Source organism: Maylandia zebra, linkage group LG7 (genome assembly GCF_041146795.1).
Source record: "Maylandia zebra isolate NMK-2024a linkage group LG7, Mzebra_GT3a, whole genome shotgun sequence".
NCBI lineage: Eukaryota > Metazoa > Chordata > Actinopteri > Cichliformes > Cichlidae > Maylandia > Maylandia zebra.
The window spans coordinates 24539832-24558610 of NC_135173.1; the positions used below are offsets into that span (position 1 = coordinate 24539832).

At 40.5% G+C, this 18779-nt stretch overlaps 1 protein-coding gene across 2 annotated transcripts in view; it reads right to left on the reverse strand.

Moving 5' to 3' along the window:
- LOC101470854 (copine-8) overlaps window positions 1-15351 on the reverse strand; it is a 94681-nt gene extending 79330 nt beyond the window's left edge. The window contains exon 1 of one of the 2 annotated variants that reach the window (XM_012922809.2): window positions 14955-15351. In XM_012922809.2, coding sequence (XP_012778263.2) covers window positions 14955-15304 — 350 coding nt within the window. In that variant the 5' untranslated portion in view covers window positions 15305-15351. The remainder of the gene's footprint in view (window positions 1-14954) is intronic. The other variant, XM_004564462.3, reaches the window with a different exon arrangement.
- Between the last annotated feature and the right edge of the window lie 3428 nt (window positions 15352-18779).

The window sequence follows — 18779 nt, forward strand, 5'->3', positions numbered from 1 at the left end:
GTCAACTGTAACGTGTGCGTAAGAAACAAAAATCAGATTTAGACTCTTTAAAAGAAGGCTGTGTGGTGTATGAATTTAAACTGTGATAATCACAGCAGCACGACTTTGTCCATATTGTGCACGGCTCACAGGGAACAAAAGTTGAAGGGCTAGCTGCAGGGTAAGCACTCAGTCGCCCATCCTGTCCTGTGTGACAAGCAGCGAGTGACTTGAAGCCATTGATGGCTAGTGATGTATCTAGATCAGGCACTCGTGTTGTGCTAATCCCACTGCTACCCAGATGGTAAAACGCTACGCTCTGCTGCTTCTCTGTCAGGGCATGCCCACTGGCCCTTTGAGAGCTTTGAGATGTTAAATAAATGACAATAAGCGATGGAACTGAGCCTAGTCATATCGGGGATGTATTTTATGACTGGCAGATAGTCTGGAAGATTGCGTAGGAGTGAGAAGTGGGCAACTTCACCTGCCAAATGAGATAAATGTCCAATAAAGAGGATAGTATACCCGATTGTCTCCCAGAGGAGTACGCGTGGAGGCAGGAAACAAGATGCAGTGAAGAAAAAAAAGCAGCAGAAAAAAACAGAGTGTCTCAAGAGTCTAAAGACAGCACCAAGTGGTGTGTGTGTGTGTGTGTGTGTGTGTGTGTGTGTGTGTGTGTGTGTGTGTGTGTGTGTGTGTGTGTGTGTGTGTGTGTGTGTGTGTGTGTGTGTGTAGGCAGACATACACACACTTCTATGGATACGGTAACCTCCCTATGAGTCATACACACCCGAGGGCTTCCACCTGCCCCTCAGAGAGAGGGGGGACTCTTTAAAAAGCCCTTTCCTGCACAGGCAGCCTTGCAAACGTCTGGGTGGTCAAAACAGAGTGCCTCGTTGTTCATCAAACATTTACGCTAGCAGTCCCTCTTCAACACCAGAATTACATTTGAAATCCCGCCAGTTATGTAACAGGCACCTAAACATGGCAGCTGGAGCTTTAAATACCTGCATGTGCGGGTGGGATGGGGGACTTCCATCTTTTGAGAGCATCTGAGATTAAATTTTCCTTCAGCAGTGAGAGTGCTAGCCTGGGGAAATCAGCCAGTATTCTTTTTCTAATGACACACGTGCATTTCTAACCACAAATGATGTTGGGGTTTTTTTTAAAAGCAAAGTAAACAATTTCTACCATATTTAAAGCGTATAAAATGGTGAAAGTGTTCACAGGGCAATGTGGAAAACCTTCCTCTCCTCAGGAAGAGCACGTTCCCACAAAGTCTGATAGTTTATCTGCTTATTATTCACCTTCAAATGATGGTTCCTTAGTTTCGACAAGATTCTTGGGGTTAATATTAAGGATACAGATGATAAACAGATACAGTAACAAAATAAAAACTTGCTCAAATTCAGTAGAAAAGTACACGTAGAGTTTGAGAGACCACAGGGCTGTCACAACATGAGATACTGTCAATAAGGCCTCTGCAATGTTCTGAAGACAGTTAAACTTGTCAGGTAGTGATGTCCAGCAGGTGAAAATGCAGCTCCATGAACACGCACAGCTGTGGATTCCAGCTGCTTCAATGTTGCATTAACTGGCATTAACTCAGCCAGTTAATGCGAAACAAATCTAGCTGCTCATTAAAGCTTTCTGGTTTGATCAGAAAAGAAACATTGGTCCATACACCTGAAAGTCCTGAAAATGCATTGTGAATTCTGTCTCGAGTCTACGAATGTATCCGTGTATTTCTGTGGTGCTGATGCTGTGCTGAGCGGAAAGCTTCTGAAGTGTTGGAATGTAGAAAGCTAACAACGTCCTTCTCACCGATAGGCGAAGTGATTTTTAGCCAATTACAAGTTGAATCTGGCAGTTGGGGTTGTTAGCTAAGATACCGTCATTAAGTCGCGGCACAACTAATGTGTATGCGAGCGAATTTGCTCATTTGCGGCCATGTATTTTTTAATGCACCTTCTCAGATTGTCGTGCCCAGGGCTGAACTGGGACAAAAAATCGGCCCGGGCATTTTGACTAGAGACCGGCCCACCAGGTATTAAAGCCATAAAGCCTTTGAATGAAAACAAACGCTGTTGTGACAGTGATGTACAGTCTTGTCGGTATATGTATGATTTTTATACATTTTACGTCAGATAAAAACTTTGATTGTAAGCTTCAGATAATTATTTAATAAAAACCAAACATTTTAAATGAGAATAAGAAAGTATTTCTTTGTGCCCCCCTTCCCTGTTAATGCCCTACATGGACCCCTGGCAACATCTTGCTAGACCCACCCCTGCACAGTTACCAGCTGTCAGCTACTTAGAAAAGGATCCTGGTGTTATTTGTCTCTCAGAAACAGTTCACAACTTCCCTTCAACTCATTCATGTCACCTAAAAGGTAAACCTGTTTCTCCATCACCTGTTCAGCTCTGATGATTCAGTAAGGACATCTCCTGGTTTCATCTTCATGTTTCCCTCTCATCACATATCCAAACCAACATCATGACCAGCAGCTTTTACAGCTGTGGCTCCAGCAAACATCAGCTGATACTAGAAAGTATTATTAAATAAATTCTAACAACAGCTGATCAAGCTTAAACGTGCTGCTGTTGTTTAGCGCGACATCTGCTGGTTTCCTCTTTCTGGCACAAAGTGGACGATAAACAAACAAGAGAGAAAAGCCGATCAGCTGATCATTGATCAGTTTCATGATTGAAGTAGCAACAGGAGAGGGAGGATGAGAGAATGAGAGAAGAAGAGGCAGCTGTGCGGCTTAAAGATGCAGAAAAACTCCAGCTTTGTGTCGTTTTCATTGTAGCTGAAGTCCGGGACAAACTGTGTTCCTTTTCGGCTCAATATGAAACACGTAATATTTTCTCTGAATACCAGACGATTCCGTTTTTTACAGGACAGTCGGCAACTCTAATAATTAGCCTTATGAATACAATAAAGTTCACTATCAATAACATCAAAGCACCCACCCAGCTGTATAGAAACTCCGTCATGCTAGCTAGTAGGCAGTATGAGTTATTGTAACTGACGGTAAAAAGTCAGCACAACGAAAATAAACTCCACCTAAACTTGGTTTATATCTGACCCAGACAGACTGCAGGTCATAACTTCTTACCTGAAGTTCAGTTCACCTGACACTCGGCAGCTGCCTCGGGGCTCTCCTCCTGCCTCCCCTTTCTCTCATCCACCTGCTGGCCTCCACCACTTGCTAATGTTACTGAATCTGTGGAAGCTCCGCCACAGCCACTACCAAATAACTGAGTTATTTTTACACATCAGCCAGCATCTGGCCAATCCACCACCTTTCATTGTTTATACCGTTACAAAAAAAATAAAAAAATCATCGGCCCATAAAAACGAAAAATCACCATCGGCCCACCGAGCAAATGCCGGATGGCCAGTCCAGCTATGGTCGTGCCATCAGTTAACCCTTCGCGTGCCAGCTGTGGCACGCATGCCTAGGGTTGCCGACCCCTGTCTTAAAGTCAGATACCATGCAACTGCGGAGTGGGTGGTTACTTTTACAGCGTAACCTCACGCAAGCACACGAGCTTGACATCTGCCTTCCAAGAGTGTGGAGTGTTGTTCGGAGCAGCAGCAGTCGTCTGCAGAGCCGTAACATCAGTTAATGAAGAAGTTCCCACGAAAGATGCTGTAACCAACAGCACAAGCTGCTAGGAGGATAACTCCAGATCAATACAGTCAATCGAAGCTACAGAGATTACTCGGCTGGTTTGATCAGTTTAGCCTTGAAACACCTGAGAAACTCTCTTAACTATGAACGATTTTCTCAGATTCTGAGTGGGAGGGGGGTTTGTATCTTCAAGGGAAACTGATGTTCACCCAATAATGAACCACGAGAGTCCTGCTTTACGAAAAGAAGCCACAATTTGAGTAGTCTGTGTTAGTTGTATGACATAATTACAATAATAGGTGTTAAAGAAATTATGTAAAATTTGAAACTGTAACTATGGTGTTGCACTGTCATAGTTTAAATATTTATGTGAACTACAAAGTTCCATCCATCCTCTTCTTCTTCTGATGTTAAATCATATAAGAGGAAAATTCCCCTCAGGTGAACATACAATGCTTTGGAACAATGACATTCCTCTTATCTTTGCTATGAAACGATTTCTTCTTCATATGTTTTCAGTGCAGGCAACTGGGGACAAAAGTCCGATTTCTTGTTATGTTCAAAAGTCAAACGATTATTAGTTATTATATAGTAATAGGGTTATAAATGAAATTAATGCCTTTAAAAAAAGCTCTTCTGGTACAAAATTCCCTTGTTGTGTGCTTCATTATTAATATTTTAAATGTTGAGCTACCACTAAAGAGAACGCTTTTTACAAACTAAAGATTAGTAAGTCTCACAACACTTTCACTTTAAGCTCCTATTGTTACAGAAGGAGATTTTTAATGGCTATTATAAAGCAAGAAAAGCATATTTTGCTTGCTACGAATGATAAATCCTCTATAATGACCATCCTTAAGGATCCCAGAGTTTGTTTGCACAACCTATGGGCCATAGCTACACTTGAGTGCGGTGGATCATAGAAGGAGCAAAATAAAAGGTGAGATTTTTATAGAGCTTCGGTGTAGGCAGGATGTCAGGCCAGACAGGTGGGTAAGAAAAACAGTTTAATATGGACCCAGACTTTTCAAACAAACTATTTTCTCTCTCTGTTCAAAGGTGGAACCTAAATTCAGATGACAAATTGATCCAGTATTAAACAAGAGTGTTATAGATGATAGATGGAAGATACAATTAACCTATGACTTATGAGTCTGAAGAACATGGTCAATGCTCTTATTAATGTCTTTTAGTGAAAGTACAGTTTCTCTAATGGTGAGAAACTGATTTTTGGGGGGTCAAAGATAACAGTCTTTTTAATGCAATTAGAAGGTGGCATTTATATCTCCAATGAGGCGGCTTCAAACCAGCTTCAGTCCAGTAATAATGCAGGAATGTTGCTACCACAATCCAATATGCGTGCATTCCTGCTGTGGACTTTTGTAAGCTGAACTATGCATTTCAACTGGTTCCCTTGTCATTTATGACAAGATATAATAGAATAGCTGCTGCCATGACAGCACCCTACTTAAAAAAGATGGTTACATTTTTGATCAAAGTCCTGGTAAATTTCCTTCGAGTGAAGGTCAGAACCTATGTGGCAGGTACTACAAAGATTTATGCCTTCAAGTTCTTGTGAATCTGCTGTGAAATGTCAAGTTTTATGTCCTCTCAGGTACGATTTGTACTTTTGTTTTTGTGTTTTTTAAAGCCCAAAGATTCCAGCAGTTTAATCAGGAGCTAAACATTAATCTGAGGTTATATGTTAATTGTACTGACATTTTTTATAGGCTGCACCAGAACCTCTAAATGTCATTTGCATAATTACATTACACACATGCTACATCATATTCTATTTTTAGCCCATATATTTTTGATAATAGCTTATGATGAATCTGCCAAAGAATCTGTATTCAAGCGACTGAATCGGGTCATTCGGTGCACTTAGCAACACTTGTTTCTAAGACTGGTCGAGAAAGAGTATCCGTTTTTGTGAAGAGCTCCGCCGATTTGTTGAATAACCATTGAGACAATCAACGGAATATTAATGTGCAATCATTTTAAGGATTATAGGTCATTTTTAAGCAAAAATACCAAAATATTCAGACCCAGCTGAGGATGCCACTGTGAGGACTGATTTTCTGTTTTCCTGTTTCAAAGTAAACTGAAACCTTTTCAGGTTTTTGAATAGACTTTTTGACAAAAAATAAAATAAATACAATAATTGATAAATTATTGATATATGCAGCTACATTGATTGCAGTTTTGTTTTTTTTATCCGATTCTTTATTTTTTTCCTAAGTGTGACCTGCCAACACCAATTTTCTTCCGAGAAACTAGAAACTGTCTTATTTGGTCTGTGATCACCGATCTGGTCATCCTCTTCATCGCTGCCATAATCTTTTTATCATCTAAGAACAAAGAGACAGTCATACACGCACTTTAACAACGCAGTCCATAGATACAGGTGCATATCTGTATATTATCTGAAGAGGACTTTTAATGGATTTTAGCAATAAATACCATATAATGTATTTAATATTTACAGCCTGGAAGTAATGCTTCTTAGAACTTAGAATACTGCATAAATCTGCATAAAAATCCTCTATTGCGCTCAGTAGAAAGGCATCAAATACTGGACACTAATCAACATGATGTCTTCAAATCTGTCCACAGCAATCACGCAGATGCAGGAAAGTGGCTGTGGAAAAGATGAAAGCAGAGGAACAAAGGTGGGGGGAGGGAGGGGGATGGTTAGTAATGTGATGGAGGCATGTCGGCTCTCAGAGGTAACCAGGTAAAGCTGGTTACCTCTGAGAGCCGACAGCTGTCTGGTGCCTTCATTAGACCAAATGACTGCTTCAGAAAACTGATTAATGCAGCCACCCAGCACGACCCTTCCTGCGTTTAGGACTCGCCACCTGAGACCAACTTGATCTGTTGGCTTTGTGCTCTTTGCTCCCTAAATCCTTCACAATTTAGGTGGAACGGAGCAAAGAAACAAGGTAAAGCAGGATGAAGTGAAGCAGAGGGGAAACATGACATTAGCTTAGCCGGATTTCATTTCATTTAGCTTCATTAGAGTTTTATTTGAACTAAAGATTTAATAGTAATTCTTTAGAGCTAACTAGCAATCAGTGGATCTAAGCAGCAATTAAGAGGAAACAACAGTAGTGGAAATGTATGCAATAACGGGTACTGAAACAAAAAGTACAAAACATGATCAATTACATAAACTGTAACGAAGGAATTTTAGCACCTCATTATACAGTAAGAGTGTGCACAGCCACAAAGAGCTTTGCTGCTTTGAAAATACTCCCCCTCATGACAACACTTTCTTTGTTGTTTTTAATCATTTTAGCCCTGTGATTAGATTGTGAAACAATGTGCAAATAACCTGTGAGAGTTGGAGATCCTGCTACTGTGTGCAGTTCTTTTATAATGGAAAAAGCTTTATTGGTTATACAAAAAAGCTACAAAAAAAACCCATATTGATCTTTCTATTTCTTCATGTGATACTATTTGCTTATTGCTTACTAAGTCCTGGGCTTTTAGTCTGTATTTGAATCAGTTTTTTTCAGACATTTTTTGGACTTTGAAAATTGTAATTACTGTATAGTAAACACATTCCATTTGATCTGATGTTATTTGAAGTGGGCAAGCTATAATTTTACGCAACTTTTCATTGTTAAGTAAACTAAATGGTGATTATACAAAGTAGAATACAGTGTAGTCACACCACTGACATTTAGATATCTATGATATTTCCTGGGTAAATGAACATTATAATGCATAACTAAACAATGAAGACCAGCGCTTCTGTTTTCTCTGGTAGCTTTTCCCAGTTTGTGAAAACCACAGAACATTCATATCCTAGCAGGCAGCTGAAGCCCCTATCCGGTCCTTAAGTGATGACGTGGCGAATCCTATTTCCGGGCCTAAAGTAGTCTGCGTTTAATATGGCTTTTGTGTTGTTAACATGTTTAATGCTATGTATTTTCTTCTATTTAATCTCAAAAGGCTCCTAAAACAGTCAGTGATCACTGTTGACCTTCCTCGGCTTTTATTACCGCTGATCATTTATTTAAGCTCAGTTTTTAAAACCTTAGGATGCAACTACAGCCCAGCCCATGCAGCAGTATATGAATGACTAACCTCGTATTGTGGATGGATTATCTCAGTTGTTCTCCTGGCTGAAGTTTGGTCCTTTTACAGCATCCTGCCATGCGATTACATTTGTTCCTGACCACGAGAACACTCACGTTAACTTTTATTGAGTGGAAAAAAAGTTAGCTTGTTTATATTATGCTAACATAGCTGTGTCGCTAGCGGTCATGTAGCACATCATTATATACCAGCTAGCCAAACTTCAGTAACCCTACAAACGTCACTGCTGTTTAGTTTTCTGTCTTCATTTATGTTGGAAGTGATAACAGAGCTGTACGTTTTAATTTGTTTCCAAAACCCCGCAGTCAGGGCATGCTATATTGTATTTAGATAGAAGCTAGCGAGCTAACTTCCTGCTAACTTCTAACTCTGTTAAATGTCATAAATTTAGTTTTCATGGATGCCTGGATGTTATACTCAATTGTTACACCTGGTAGAGCAGAACGCTGATCATTTTATTAAAGATGAAAGACTTTAGACAGTTTTTCAACGCTCAGTAATGCCATAGTGATCGTTTGATATATGGACCAGCAGCAGAGTTTAGGCCCAGACACGGCTAGTGACGTCAGACTTAACGACTGGATTGATCTTCAGCAGCAATGTCGCTGCTATCTTGTACTTTGTGGCTACTGTGTACCTTTTTGGTCCTGTTTTATTTTACTATCAAAGTTGAAAGATGGTATATTGATACAAAATAAATTGGCCTTTTTCATTTTGTATATGTCAAGGTCAAATTATACATTTTTTATCTTATGTAATTGAAATGTTTTAATATTTTTAACTTGTTTCTTAGGTGCTTTGCTGCAATCTCAAAATGTCTAAATAATATTTCAACGACGTAAAGCATTTTGTATGTTAGCTCTAATCATTAGCCCCAACTGGTTAACAGGTAATTCACAGTCAAACCAGTCAGCTTCATTTCTACCGGACCAAATGATTTTAATTTATCCTCGTCTAATTTCTTTAACCAGCCCCAATCAGCTGTGCTACACAAAGATCAAGCTCCACTGTTACCAGACAAATAAACGTGTCATCTTTTAGTTTGCTAAATGAGCCTCACCACAGCCATGCTTTCTTTCTTGTAATTACAGAGGAGTTTAAATTGTTGGCAGAACACAGCACCAGTTGGAGATCTCTGCAGACTCCACAGCGAGAGCACCAACCACAATTTATCTTCAGAGACTGTACCATTCTGAGCCTTCCGGTGAAGGAGTCATTATCTAGCTTTAAAGCCTCAATGTGTAAAATGCTGGTGTGATTACATGTTTATGTATGTGGAAAATGAGACAGTCGTACTGAAGAAAAATAGCGCAGCGTGTTCTTTGCTTTCACATCATTCTTCTCAGGCTCCTGGGGTGAGAGTGGTAGTGAAAGCTACTGTTATTTGAGTACCAGTACCAGAAATTGCTTCTTTTTAAAGCATACACAGAGGCTTTAAAGGGGACCTGCTGTACTTTTCTCTGTTTTCTGTCATACAGCTACTGTTACTATGGTGGATGGTGGAGGTCATGCGCGGCTCAGCTGGCTGGAGTGTTCACGCACATCTTCAACCTTTCCCTCTCTCTGTCTGTAGTCCCAGCCTGCTTCAAAATGGCCACCATCGTCCCTGTACCCAAATCCTCCACCATCTCCTCATTGAACGACTGGCGACCTGTAGCCCTGACCCCCATCGTAAGCAAATGCTTCGAGAAGCTGGTCAGGGACTTCATCTGCTCTGCGCTACCCGACTCACTGGACCCTCTACAGTTTGCATACCGCCACAACAGGTCCACTGATGATGCCATAGCCCTGACACTACACACTGCCCTGTCACACCTGGAGAAGAGAGACACGTATGTGAGGATGCTGTTTGTAGATTACAGCTCAGCATTCAATACCATCGTTCCCTCGAAGCTGGACAGGAAACTGCAGGATCTAGGACTGAGCAGCTCCCTCTGCAGCTGGATCCTTAGCTTCCTGTCTGACAGACGCCAGGTGGTCAGACTGGGCAGCATCACCTCATCCCCCATCACACTGAACACTGGTGCTCCACAGGGGTGTGTACTGAGCCCTCTCCTGTACTCACTCTACACCTACGACTGCACAGCCACTAACAGCTCCAACATCATTGTGAAGTTTGCGGACGACACTACAGTGGTGGGTCTTATCACCAACAGTGATGAGACGGCTTACAGGGAGGAGGTCAGCACCCTGACCCACTGGTGTCAAGACAACCATCTCACCCTCAACGTCGCAAAGACAAAGGAGTTGATAGTGGACTTCCGGAGGTGCAGAGAAGTACACACCCCTATCACCATCAACGGCCCTGCTGTGGAGAGAGTGAGCAGCTTCCGGTTCCTTGGCGTACACCTGGCTGAGGATCTTACGTGGTCAGTACACACAAACAAAACAGTGAAGAAGGCGCAGCAGCGCCTCTTCTTTCTCAGGAGACTGAAAAGATTCGGCATGAGCCCCCGCATCCTCAGGACCTTCTATCGCTGTGCCATTGAGAGCATCCTCACTGGATGCATCACCACCTGGTATGGCAACAGCACCGCCTACAACTGCAAAGCTCTCCAGCGAGTAGTGCGGTGCTCTGAACGGATAATTGGAGGTGAGCTTCCCTCCCTCCAAGACATCTACAGGAAGCGGTGCCTGAGGAAAGCGGGGAGGATCATCAAGGACTCCAGTCACCCCAGCCATAAACTGTTCAGACTGCTTCCATCAGGAAGGAGGTTCTGCAGCATCCGGTCCCGTACCAGCAGACTGAGAGACAGCTTTTTCCATCAGGCCATCAGACTGCTGAACACGTCATAGACACCTCAGCTTCACTACTGGAACTTCAACATTATGCACTCCACACTGTATATAAATGCCACTTGTTTTGCACATATTCAACTCTGTATATTTTATATATTTTTTTATTATTATTATTATTATTATTATTATTATTATTATTATTTTATTTTATTTTTTTACTATTTAATTTGTAAAAATGTGTATACACACACACACACACACACACACACACACACACACACACACACACACACGTAGGAAAATATTTAGTATACACATCCAGAAATGCATACACTATTATATATTGTACATATATTTATTAGTTTCAGGTTGGCCATTCTTGTATTTTGCTCGTTTGTGTTGTTGTGTTTGCACATCTCTGTTGCTTGTGGGGCTCGCACACAAGAATTTCACTCGCATGTGCTGTGCCAGTGTGCCTGCACATGTGATGTGACAATAAAAAGTGATTTGATTTGATTTGATATTAAATACAACATTTAAAATAATGGATTCAGCATAAAAGAAATCCCTGTCAGCCAAAAGTTTAAGTTTCAAACTGTTTCACACATTTTGTTCTATTGTTGCCTCTTTATGATGTTGGTGACACTGGAAATTCCTAATATGGTCATTTCAGACACAGAGCTCCTGCTGTAAGCAGAGAAGCTCCACCCTCCTGCTATTTCAAACCTGTTTGCGAGAGGCAGCCAATCAGATGATTGCACTTTCATCAGGTGCTGAGTAATCTTGAACTGTGCTTCCCAATGACATTAAATTTACTGGAGAAAAAACAACAACGCTATTTCACTTCTCATAAAAGCCAGAGAAACCTAGTTATTTTTGTTTTAAGCCATTTGTATTTAGAACTAAAACAAAAGAAATCTAAGAAACCTGCACGCTATAGTTTCCTTCCCTGCTCCACTAACTCTTTCTGTCTCTTTCTTCACCTTCCTCGTGGAAAGTGCAACATCAGCTGTGACACATCGACCAGCCTCTCAGCAGGTCGGCGTCTGGCTTCAATACAGCTACACAGAGCACGTCAATTCTTCAAAGGGATACACTTCGTAGCTTTTGTGCCCAAAGGTCATGACTATCTCTCCGCTGTGGACCACTCAGATCACAAGACAGCCGAGCTGACGCGAACACCAACATCATTCCCTACAAACACTTCCCAAAACGCCCAACTGTCTGCAAGGTTCATTTGCCTGTGCAGCTCTACAGACTCGCCACGCTCACTGTCTACTGTCCACGCACAGAATTAAACTCCACTGACTTGTGTTTGTGTCATCAAGGCCTCGTGATCATGAGTGAGGAAACTCAGGCAAATGGCTGTGCGGGGGTTTTCTTCTCACTAACACACCATATTTGTCTTGAGTTAATCAATCTGTCACTTCTGCTGCTTCACTGCACATGTGACGGGTCCGGAGACGGTTTGGATTTATTGAGTGAGGGAGCTTTCACTCAGCGACGGACTCTATCTGGGCTGAATGCTTCAGTAGCTTCGTCAACACAAAAGTGGGAAAATCACACTCTCCACAAGCTGAGGACTGGTAAATTTTGTTTTGGTGTGGCTATTAATGGTTTCACCTCAGGCAGATCAAAAAGCTAAAGCATGTTTGTTCTGTCAAAAAAAAATGAACTAGTACAGTGAATTATTGGACTAGATTTTCACACGAAAGATGCATTTAACAGCCAATATCCACTTAACCAAAAAACAAACAAAAACAGTAAAACAATATTAAGCTATAACCTGATTCAGATAGGTGTTCTGTTCTTGATTTCTGCCACAGTCCAATATAAGGCAGCTGCTCAGAGAACCAGACAAAATGCATGCGTTCATCCAAGGAATCTGTCTCTGTAGGTTTTTTTCCCCCTGTTTTAAAATCAACATAGAAGAAAACCAAGCTAAAACGGTGTCAAAATGATGTAGTATATCAAACTTTGGTAAAAGAAAATGCCAGGACTGCCAGTTTGGTGTACAACAATGAAGCAGTGCAGTAATCCTACAATGCAGGACTTGGCTTTTTTCTTTGACACACACGACACTAAAACTGAATCTATTTTTGATTTTGGTCGTCAGTCCTAAAAATTCGTTTAACGCTCCAATGAGACAGTGGTGAAATTTTGCAATTAGGAAAAAACATAACAGCAAATGCCTACATGAAACTGCAAGTGTTGTTAGTGCCCCGAACCAAAGGTGGTGCAGTTTAATGCGTCACCATTGCACAGCTTTTTTAGGATAATTTTTGTGCTGGTTGTGAACTGCAAAGCTTGTACATCCCAACACTATACACGACTGGCTCCCTGGAAGCTTTACTCATTTTGTCAAAGGTGACTTGTGTATTTTGTCTATCATTTGGCTCCACAAGCTTGAAAGCTTGTGGTGACAGAAACAATGCATTACCTAATGCCTCTGTCACTCAAAGTGCCTTTGCAAGCATTAAAGAAATGTCACTGCAGTTTGTCCATTTTCCATCCATGCCATTTTCTATAACTGCTCGCTCCTTTTCACGGTCAGGAATATGCATAAGGAAAAGCACATAAATTATGTTTGCATGAATAAAAAGAGCTTTTTATAAGAATGCGGAGATGAGTCATAATTTGCGGGAGCTTTTCTTTTATGATGCCATTTTTTCCCCTTAAAACAAACAAACAAACAAACAAACACATACATAATCAAACACAAAATATCTTCACAAGTTCAGATCTCAAAATCATGAAGTTCATTACCAAGCTGACTTGCTGTGCAAAGCTTTTATCTTAGAACTAAAACAGCAACAGAAGCTCCATCTGCATAAACAGCTGGCAGATTTTAGGTCAGCGGGAATTTAAATGAGTCCAAAGTCTTTGTTCTTCTGTTCATTAAAAGTCTCAAATAAGGTTTACAAGAATTAAAGTTTTGCAGTGAAATAAAGATTTAAAGACTACATGATCTCAGCCTGAACATAGACCTGAACGACCGACTAAATCAAATAAAATGTTTTATGACATGCCCTGAATTCCTTGTCACTTATCTTACTCTTATACAGCATTATGATATTGAAAAGTTGTTTGGGGCGTGACTGCCTCTTCAGTTTAGGGGCAAACAAACCAGGATAACTAAAAATCCCCAGATTGTGTCAAAACACGTTACTGATTTTACACATTCAGACGACAAACTGAAGAAGAGAAAATGGATGCACCCCCCCCCCACACACACACACACACACACACCTGAAAAGTTACCAAATGAACCTTTGATCATAATAAAAAGAAATTAAAAATTCAGCTTCAATTCAGCACTGATCGTGTTGAATTGATTGATTGATTCTTTTTAATTCATGCTTCAAAGGAGGCTTAAACGATTTAGCGCTTATGCAGATTGTTTTATTATGTAAATCTTCAGTCACATTCTGCTCCATTTTAAAGATTCTGTGATGTGTGAATCATAAGCTTTGCTTTGATTGGACACTTTACACAGTGGGCTTTACCATCCACTGCATTAGCACACTGTACTGTAGATCTTTGTAGTTCACTAAACATTCAATTCTATCAACATAAAATTACTCGCTGATCTATATTTCAATTTAAAAAAAACTTTTGTCATTGAAGAGCACATGCTGCTTTTCATTGCGTCATGGGATTTAAAATGTGTCTTCTTGGCTTTTAAAAAAAATCCAAGAGCTCAAAACCCATGATGACACCTTACTTTCTCAACTTTAAAATTTCATTGAATCTAAATTTAATCCTAATATTCTCAACAATCCTGACAGTCCTGCTGAGAGACCCCAGATGATACACGGAGAGGAGAAATGATTGGATGGATAGAGTGACAGATATAGCATATTTCATATCATTACAAACAGCAAATCCTTCCACGTAAGAAGCAGCAGCCTGAAAATGGTCGGTGTGTTTTTAAAAGCTGACTGGACGTGTCCACTGTAGTAAAACTGCCACAGCGCGAATCAAACAGCCTGCTCCAGCATCCTCCACCCGTCCTCCCTGCAGGAAATTCCCACATGAAATAAATATTTCGTAAGGATGATGACGTGGTGAGGTGGTCACTTTGCTTCGGCGCAAACATAAATTTCTGCAGCTCTGCGTGTGGCAGCTTCACCGAAGCTCGGAAACGTGACAGCAGTGTAAAGACATGTCAACTCTGACCTCCATCCGGCGCTCATCCACAGGAAAACTACTGGCAACAGACGCGCAAGAAAACGTGCCTTCCTGCACAAATCCAATATATAATCATTCACCTGCCACTGCTCTCGTATAAAGAGAAAAGTGGCGTGACTCCACACCGCACTGTACAAACAAATCAAATTGAAACAACGAGCGCAAAGCGAGTTTGTGCTGGGTTTATTCCCTACTATGCAGCCTGCACGGAACTCCCGGGCAGATATCACAGTGAAAGGAATATTTATTGTTTTGTACATCTCAACGCAGTGAAGCAAAAGTGGTCAGCACTCACCTGCACGAGACCGTCAGTTCAACTTTGGTGGCAGGTATCGAAGCGGTGAAGGGGTCCGCGTCCCCAATAAACGCCATATTCATCGCTGCTTGGTCGGTCACAGTGCGTCCCCTACCCCCAGCGCTGTAACGGCGGCATGTGAAAAAGCGGTGTAAAAGAAATAGAAGGGGGGGGGAAACCTCGCAATGGATGCTCAGTGAGCCGTTTGCTTCCTGGAAGAACCAAACACCAGAGAGCGAGAGAGAGAAAAGCACACGGACGCAGACCTGCAGCGTGCCACAGTCGGGTCTCTGTGCGGCTCTGTGCTCCGGAGGAGAGAGGACAGTGTGAAGGGGCGGGAAGACACACATATACAAACACACCACACACACACAAAGTGGGAGTCCACAGCTATTTGTGAGGACCAAAAAGAAGGATCGTTTCTATTTAGAGGTGAGTGCAGGGTTATGTGTAAAGCTCTGTTTTGGTTTGAAATTGCAGTACTCGGGAAACTATCATCTTTAAAGGTCTGGAATCGATAAAACATGTTAAATAAAATCAGTTACACCCAAGACAGTCAGGACTTCAGCACAGCAAAGCCTCAATGTGTGCATCCTGCTCAGAATAACAAAAAATGGGTCACAGAGAGGCAGCCATCAGATTCTATAAAAGATAACCAATCAGTGATGTCAAGTTAGTTCAGGCTGGCTGGTTATGGCAAATTTGGGTTATAGGTGGAGGCTTGTTTGTGTTTGTGTGTGGACAGCACAGGGAAAGAAATCCAGCTCTCAGAGGGCCAGACCTGTTCAGTTTTTGGTCCATGGTAAGCCTAATTTACTTTGAGGCATATAGGAGTTTAATGGAAGCTATGTTCAGCCTTGCAGAAGAGCATGGCCTTTGGGTTTGAAATACATATTGATTTATGAGAATGTGTCTGTACGAGTGGACGGTGAGCTTCACCAGTTAAACATCTCTTATCTCAGCAGTAGCCTGACAGTACTTTGTTTGGTAATGCCTATATGAGTGAGATTTAGATACTCAAGTAATCATTTGACCAATACAAAATCTTGCAAAAATCCAGTTTTCCACATTTAGGGAGTAATGAATTCTAAAAAAAAAAAATGGCAAAAAAGAAAAGAAAACATTTAAATTGGCAGCATTCACACTGAATTATTAAGGATTATTCATAAGACTACAAAAGTGACTTATCCCCATGGGTGGGAGAAAATGTCAGGGTTTGAGTTGGATTAAAAAGTAGTGGAAAGAAATGTGACTTAAATACTGCAATAACTTATTCAAACTTTTAAATGCTCACAGCAGGCATCAGCCAGACATAAAGAAACAAGTAATTATGGAATAATCAGGCCATGCCTGGGTTATTTTTCTTTTTAACTTTAAGTTGTACAACATCCTCTAATCTATGGCCACGTGGAGTGAGCTGCTACCTTCAACAACAGTCAAATTAAAGAAAAGCTTAGTAGATTGTGATTGGGCAGTGTTAAAAGGTGGCACACTGAAAGCCAGATGACTAAAACCACCTGAGCACAACAAACTCAATTAACCAGCCCAGCATGAACCTTGGAGCTAAAAATGGGCATATATGTCAGCTCCAATTAGTCTGAAGAAGCAGACAGAAAGTTCATGCAGCCGTTTAAACACCTTTTAATTTCCCAAATAAAGAGCCGGGAGTTTGGATTGGGTCGGCATCTCTCTAACACGGATGTTACAGCTCCCCTAAGTAGGTCTTATACAGTAAAATACTTTTATTCCTTATACTAATATTCCAAGACTAGTGCAGTTAGGTGTACGTAAATGTGCTCTAGGCTAATAATTCAGGTCACTGATAATGAGGCCGAGACTCATAAGCCCTCATATTGTATATGGTCTCATTAGACATTTAGACATTTTTTTGCAAACAATAAAATATGTTGTACTGTAACAAAATCCAAAAGGGAAATAATTAACACTGCAATATTCCTCAAACTACTTTCATTTGTCTAAGTGTAAGAGTATCATGATAATTGTGTGTTCACAAAAACCCTGATATTTAAAAATTGTCAAGTGTCAGTATTCTGTCCATGATGCATTTATGATAATACTTATGATAATACTTTCAATACTTGAAATGTGCAATTCACTTGTATTTTTATTTTTATTCCTATTTATTCTATTTATCCCCTTCGTATATTTTATTTATATTGTCTCTGTATTTATATATGTGTGTGTGTGTGTGTGTGTATATATATATATATATATATATATATATATATATATATATATATATAATATTCTGTAACTCTGTAACTTCTGTTGGTGCTGTGCTTTTTTGGAAATCGAATTTCCCAGAGGGATTAATAAAGTTCTATCTAATCTAATCTAATCTAATCTAATATCAAAAATAAGTGTGCACAGCTTTAGTTACTGCACATTCATTTAATTTGCCTGAAGTCAAAATATTGTGATGTCCCTTTATAACGCATTTACACCAAATAGGGAACACAGCCTCATTGCTTTTAGGCTACAATGAGTGCTCACACTTACACAGCTGGTCTTCAACAATGGTGATGTCAGAGTGGCTACCTCTGTCTTGTATACATATTTATTATGTCCCTTGTAGCCCCATTTACATTCTGTTTTTTCTTCTGGGTTTTGTAATATTTAGTTTTGCAATTCCTTTGTTTCCCACAGTCAGACCACGGATCTCTGACCTGTGTTTTGTCTCCGTGCCTAACTTTGATCCCTGTGTCAAGTCGGCAAGTCCTAGTCACAGTCTTATGTTGTGTTTCCTGTTTTATTGCCTTAGTCCCTGGTCGAGTGTCCGTTGTGTCGAGTCTAAATTCCCTTGTCTCATTATTCATGATGTCGCCCCTTGAGTGTACTGCTCAGTTCCCCTGTCGTTGTTCTCAAGTGTTTGTCAAGGGTTTGTCATGTTCAGTAAGTTTTGTACTTTGCCTATTGCTAGTTTGTTCATCAGCTCAATAAAGGGCTCGCTTTTTGCTTTTGTTTGTTTGTACAAAATATCCCATAAACCCCGAGCGATCATTTTAAACTTAATGACTTTTTTCTAGATTGAACAACCCCAGACATGGGTTGAATGACAATGGCAAATGATCCTAAGAGTTTCTTGGATTTTTAACATACTTTTCAAGTAAATCTGGTGAAAAAAAGGAACCGTAAAAGTCCTGAAATTTAGTTATGAGGACTAAACTTCTAAAATCAATACCTAAAAATGAAAAAAAAAAAAACCCCACAAGCTTTCAACATCAGATAAACTTAACAGAAGTTTTCACCTAATCATTTCCCGAGGTCCATGAGATGAACTGATAGGTCTAGGTGAGACAGAATAAACTAAAGTCGCTGTAATTGCACAATGGGAATCATCCATTACCTCTCCTAGATCAAATATAACAGGCTGTTTTCTGCCTTTAATGTTTTCAGTATCAGCTAAACCCCAATCTCTCTGCATGTTAGTTTTCAATGTGGCTTCCAAATTCTCTCTAATTATCTGGCCTGAGTTTGTTGCTCTACAGCCTGCTCATCTCCATCTGCAGTCAGCACCTGACATTTGTAGAACATATGCATGACCAAAAGATGATCTTACAGCCATTGTCCATGACATTAAAAAATAACTGAGTGAGAAATGGCCTTTTTTTAATGGTGAGCTAGTCATACTTAGACTGTTGTCCTGTGGTTACATCACAGACGGCCTTATCCAGACTCTATCCAGGTAAAGCATCGAGAGTGTTGGAAGCACCTTGCCTCAAACAATTAATGCACCTGCTGATTCTGCTTCCAGCCAGGAATAGAACAACATTCAAAAATCCTAATCAAGTGCGAAGTCTCAGC